Here is a 5,846-nt window from a genome sequence, read left to right as displayed (position 1 = left end):
GCGCGTCCTGCTGTTGGAGACCGATGCGGAGGCGGATGCAGGCGATCATTGATGGGAATGCTACTGCCCACGCCGGCAGCTCCACGTCCGTCAAGCTACTAGCATGGTTCACGCCCGGCCGCAACGACCATGAGGCTGGCTCATCCACGTCTATTGTGGACCTTACCTCGACGGGCGACATCCACACAATAGACTCTGCGCGAGGAAGAGCAGGAGGTTAGACATGAACGTGGGCACATCTCTTGTCGCATAAGGGCCATGTCTGTATCCCATGTCCTACTCTTCCCCTCGCTGGCAACTCATAGCATCAGATCCCGGAGCTCATGAGCGTAGCTTCACTTTCCGAAGCTTACGGTCGGACGTCGGGAACAAAAGACTTGGAACACGGACACCGATGAAGATTTATACTAGGTTAACTTTTTCTATGTTAAAAATAATATCGTGTCCTCTTTGTTTAATGAAATATGTCAAAAAATGTCATGAATTTGGTCCGATATACAGGAAAATCGTCATGTTTACATGAAAATTGTCTAATTTGTTCAAATTTCATTTCAAATGTGTCCAGACGTTTGAGGTACACGATTGGATGACCACCTCCCGTATGTGTGTTTGCGGATGTAGACAGATGGTGACTCCGATTCGGGGAAGGATGTTGAAGATGCACTTAGAGCTTCTATAGTTGGGCTCCCCAAATCCCCCTATACGCCTGGGCGGATGGCCCGGTCACTAGCGGAGCAAAAAAAAACTGACCCAGACTGGTTCCTCATACAAGCCCACACGCCCGAGGCTCACTAACAGTACACCCCTCACACCCATCCCAAATCCAGGGCGGATTTGGGAGGCCTGGGCGCGCGTGGGCATGTCTACCACGTCGGATCCGTCCGATGCTAGCCCACCCTGACCCCACATATAGTCGTCCCCATACGCATCCCGGACCAAACCATAGCCATTCCACCGCCACCAAACTTCCTCCTGGTGATCCACGACCTTCTCCGGCATGGCAGACAACAGACCTGACTCTGACCTCTCCCGATCTATGGACTGGGACCTCGTCCTCAGCGGTCCCAAGGAGGAGACGGTCTTCCACATTGCTCTTCGCTGCTCCTGGGAGGATTTCGCTCGATCGTGGTCGGACTCGATCCGAAAGGAACCCGTTACGTCCGTGCAAATGGCGCCTGGATTCGCAGGCCGAGGTGGCACAAGGCGCTTGCTCCTTGCCTCGCCGGAGGCGATCCGGTTCGTCTAGCGTCCTAATGTCATGCCGGCAGCACAACCCCTCCGCCAGTGCGTCAACCCCATGAGCTCCGAGTCGAAGGTAAATGCCGACATGAATCCTGGTAGGTCTGCTTCCATGGAGCTGCGTTCTCTCAGTGCAATGCAAAGGGCGCAGGAGGTTGCGGAGCCGGAATTGCACGCCGCTCCGGAGCCGGTACGACTGACCGGCACCCCCTGACGCCGCAACCTCATTGTGGTGGAGGTGTCGGCCTCTGACCAGGAGAGGTCTATCATGGACCTCATATCGACCGTCGACGTGTAGGCCACGGTCTCCGACGAAGAAGAGTAGGGCATGGGAGACGACTGCGCCTTGACTCTTGTGAGTCGGTCCATGTCCCCCATCCTACTTCTCCTAAGTCGGCGACCGCACCTTCACTCCGGGCTTAGTGGTTCGCCGGACATGGACACAAACATGGAGGCGAACAAGCGTCGTCGAAGATTTAAACTAGATTTGTCGTTGCATGTAATTGTATGAATTTAAGAATTTTATTATGAGGTATCCGGTTGTTGAAAAGGACATTTGAGATGTGACCCGTTACTTTCCGCTGGCACGTCCGGATGCGTTCGCGCACGTTTGATAGGCCGGATTAGCTATATGCTCTTAGCAATATGGTTGTGAAGTATGCAGGTGTGAACGCCTCAGTTGGTCCCCTGCAATGACTCTCGTTACTTAGCCGAGGCACGACGCGGTACATGATGGAAGCAACCGCGCGTATTCGAAACGGCACGTGGGTAAATTAATTGATCTGGTTGAGCCTCACTCTCTCGATCGAGCTCTCCACCACCGTACGTACTCGTTGGTACGTGCCATGTGCTCCTTGGTCGCCGCTGCTTCCTCGAGCTGGCGCTGTCCAAAGGTCGATCCAAATTCCAAACTCAGCCGCGTGCGTGTATAAATCCACACCACCTTTCCACGGGGACCTCCACCACCTCCACTTCCTCTTCCTCGGACGAAAAGCTTTAGATCCAAAACAGCTGCCACAGCACAATCATCGGAGTCGCGTAGAGCGAAGGTAGAAAGCAATCTTTGGATCAGCACACACATGGCGGCACTTGTCACTCCCGCGGGTTGTCCCACCGTGTCCGAGCTGGTAGTTCAGGGCCGGGACTCCGCCGCCGTCCTCGAGGCCCTGCTCCGGGGCGCGTCGTCCCCCGACAACGCCGGGATCCGGGAGCTCGCCGCACAGATCCTCCGCTGCTGCGACCGCGCGCTCGCCGCGCTCCACGGTGGCGAAGGCGCCGTGGTCGATGTCTCCGGCGGCAGGAAGCGAAAGTCGGGACCCGGCGGCGCTGACAACCTGACGAGGCCGAAAAGAAGGTAGGCTCGCTAGCAAACTGATGTTGCACTTGCACATGAGCGGAGCGGCGTTGCCCACCGCGCCGGCGCTGAGGGTTCAGGCGAGCATTGATTTAACAAGACGGCTTTACCTTTTTCTTCAGGATGCGCGCGAGCAGCGAAGAGAAGGCGGCGAGAGTCGAGAGGAGGCGGACGGCGGAGGACGGGTTCATATGGAGGAAGTACGGGCAGAAGGAGATCCACAACAATAAGCACCCGAGGCTCTACTTCAGGTGCACCTACAAGCACGATATCGGCTGCCCGGCGACGAGGCAGGTCCAGCAGGCGGAGGACGACCCCTCCCTCTACGTCATCACCTACTTCGGCGACCACACCTGCTGCCAGGGCGACGCCGCTGACGCCGTCCTGGAGGCCGAGGACGTCAAGATGCAGCCGTTCGTCATCAACTTCGGGTCGGCCACCGCGAGCAGCGGCTCGCCGTGGCTCTCCTCGTCCAGCGACACCGACAACGGCCGGAGGAGCGACAACGGGGCCTCAGGCTCGTCGCAGGTCGTGTGCTCGCCGGAGGAATTCGAAGTGAAAGAGGCCAAAGTTGAGTCGACGTCGGAGGACTTCTCATGTGCATCGCCGGCATGGGATCCTCTGTCCGGCTGCTTGGACTGGGACCACTTCGGCGACAGCCCGTTCGATTGCGAGTTCATGGATTTTGACGCCATTCCTCTGTTCCAATAGCTTAGTGTTTTTTTTTTCGGGTGCTCCAATAGCTTAGTTGCTGTTCTGGTTCTCTCAGCGCAGATGTTTTTGTGAAATACGTATGTTTCTATCTATATTTGTCGTACCAGCCGGTGATGAACAACATGAGAGTGAGTGTTTGCACAATTATTTGATGTACTCCTAGTAGTTTAATCTGAGCTGGTTGCTAATCTATACCGTCCAAAGAGCATATCCCATAATCCAACGGCGATGCTGATACGTTAGGTTTAAGGATGGACATGGCGCACGGTATGAGGTCCGAAACCACTGTAGTCAAACCCTCTGCCCTGAGACATACAATTTGGATTTTTCTTTTTTGCGGGTATACAATCTGGATCTTTGTTGGCTACATGGTGTGTGTCCATGCCCAGAGTTATTTACTCAAAACCACCACCCTTAAAACTAGGGTAACAATTTAGTACTAGATTTGAACCAGGTCACAAAAACCCACCAACTCTATGCCTAATGCGTAACACAGAGCACTGACGTTCGGATTTGTCCGCGAAAACAGCGAAACTAACAGGTGGGGCCCGCCTGTCGGGCTGGCATGGCGAAGACCAAAAAGTTTGACCAACTGATGTGGCAAATAATACATGGGCCCACCTGTCAATGAGTAAACAATCATCTTCTTCACATCTCTGTTTGTATTGGACGTTTCATCAAACAGCTTCTAGGCGGCCATCGGAGAGCTCTTTCTTGCAGGCATGACGATGAGTTTGACGGGGCTGGAGCACGGGGCGGAGTGCGGTCACCAGGGAAGGCCGCTCGGACGTGAAGCCAGCGGCTTGTCGGGCTTCAAGCTGCCGGCGAGGACGGCTCGGCGGCCGGCTGGACATGCCCTCCAGCACAGGCGCGACCAGGGGCTCCGTGCTCACCGCCGTAGCGTCGCCAGCCGCCTTGCGCAGCAGTCCAGCATGTCGTAGCGTCGCCAGCCGCCGCACACAACCTTCATGCACCGCCCCGACAGTGCGCGCTCCGCCGTGGACCGCGAGCTGACGACGCGAGGTCGCTCGCGCCCTGAGCAAGCTCGCCATGGAGATGCTTTCCTGCAGGTGGTCCTCGCCCGTCCGCCGCAGCGACCTTGCTGCAGTCACCGCCCTGCCACCGGCCACCGGCATGCGCACGCACGCCCGAGCTCCGGGAGGTGGCGTCGAGGGCTCATGGGGAGCGGCAGCAGCTTGTCTGCCTCTCCATGGAGTGCCGGCGGGGGGAGCTAGGTGAGCGCCGGAACCAGCGAGCCGCCGCACACGCGCTAGGTCCCGCCTGCGGTGGCTGCAGGTGTGCGTGCATGCCACGGCTAGCGACGGCTGTAGGCGTGCGTGCGTGTCCGTGGTCAGGGGCAGCCCCATGTACGCAGCAGGGGCTCGGCTGCACGCCGACGGGAGCGACGGCGGCCTCCTCACGGCGCGCCCAACACCACCACGGTGCTCGCCCAGTGCCTCTAGTCGCGGGACTCCGTCCGCCCACAAGCTGTTAGATGTAATGTCCATGAGAAAGAGATGTGAAGAAGCGGAAGAAATAAAAAATAAAAAGTAAAAAAAAAACAGTTGAGTCATTGACAGGTGGGACCTTTATCCAACTCAGCATATTGTCCATGTAAGCACGCCACATCATCCCGACAGGCGGGCCCACCTGTCGGTTTGGCTGTTTTCACGGTCAAATCCGAGCGTCAGTGCTCCGGTTACGCATTAGTCACAATTTTGGTGGTTTTTTGTGACTTGGTTCAATCTGGTATTAAATTATTACTCTAGCCTTAAGTGTAGTGGTTTTGGGTAAATAACTCCTATGCCCACAACATGGGAGGCCTTGAACTCTAAATCTCTAATCATGCATGTTTGCGTGTGCACGACTTGCACGTAAATAAACAAGTGTTCGGTGGGAGGAGGAGCCTATCCGGTTATAGTCAAATCGCTGTAAACATCATCATGTTATTCTATGTCGTTTCTTATTGCGAGATGTTATCAAATGTTTGCACATAGAGCCAAGGATGCGAAGTAAAGATTTATTAAACGATGGTCCCAACACCAATCGCCAGCAAGATCTAGTTTAAGAATCCCCATTGCATATTGAGCGCAACGGGAGGAGGCGCGGGTATAAGCTAGAGAATACCGATCAAGTTGTATAGTAGCAGTACTCCTCGTTGTAGGCATGCAAATGGGTAGCCTAACATTCACCAATTTGCATCCCAGCTACCTCGTTGATCGAGTTGGGTAGTATGTTTTGTACTAATAGCAGTACTAATTAATTATTCACTTCTGCTAACAGACATCAGATGGAGAGATAGAAAAACACAAACAAGGAACTCGCTGATATGCACAAACACCATTCAAGATTACCATTCAAATATGCCACTACCGTTGGTTGACGTACAATTGGTTTTTGGAACGATTATTCACTTTGCCTTGGCTTGTGTGGAAATGGATAAAATCAATGTTTGGCCACAACTTGAAACTATTCAAAAAATACTGAAAATACTAGTGCAAATATTAATGATATTTGGTAGTTTTATAGATAAGTAAAA

The 5,846-nt window shown here is 54.3% G+C and overlaps 1 protein-coding gene across 1 annotated transcript; it reads left to right on the top strand.

Moving 5' to 3' along the window:
* The first annotated feature begins 2,188 nt into the window (after positions 1-2,188).
* Positions 2,189-3,451, top strand: LOC119308262 (probable WRKY transcription factor 70). The gene is made up of 2 exons (XM_037584376.1): positions 2,189-2,593; positions 2,716-3,451. Exons 1-2 carry the CDS (start codon positions 2,319-2,321, stop codon positions 3,302-3,304), a joined length of 864 nt encoding a protein of 287 aa, XP_037440273.1. The 5' UTR covers positions 2,189-2,318; the 3' UTR covers positions 3,305-3,451.
* Positions 3,452-5,846: the final 2,395 nt, after the last annotated feature.

Source organism: Triticum dicoccoides, chromosome 1B (assembly GCF_002162155.2).
Source record: "Triticum dicoccoides isolate Atlit2015 ecotype Zavitan chromosome 1B, WEW_v2.0, whole genome shotgun sequence".
Lineage (NCBI taxonomy): Eukaryota > Viridiplantae > Streptophyta > Magnoliopsida > Poales > Poaceae > Triticum > Triticum dicoccoides.
Note: the sequence above shows the minus strand (reverse complement) of the source record. Positions and strands in the feature narration are given on the sequence as shown.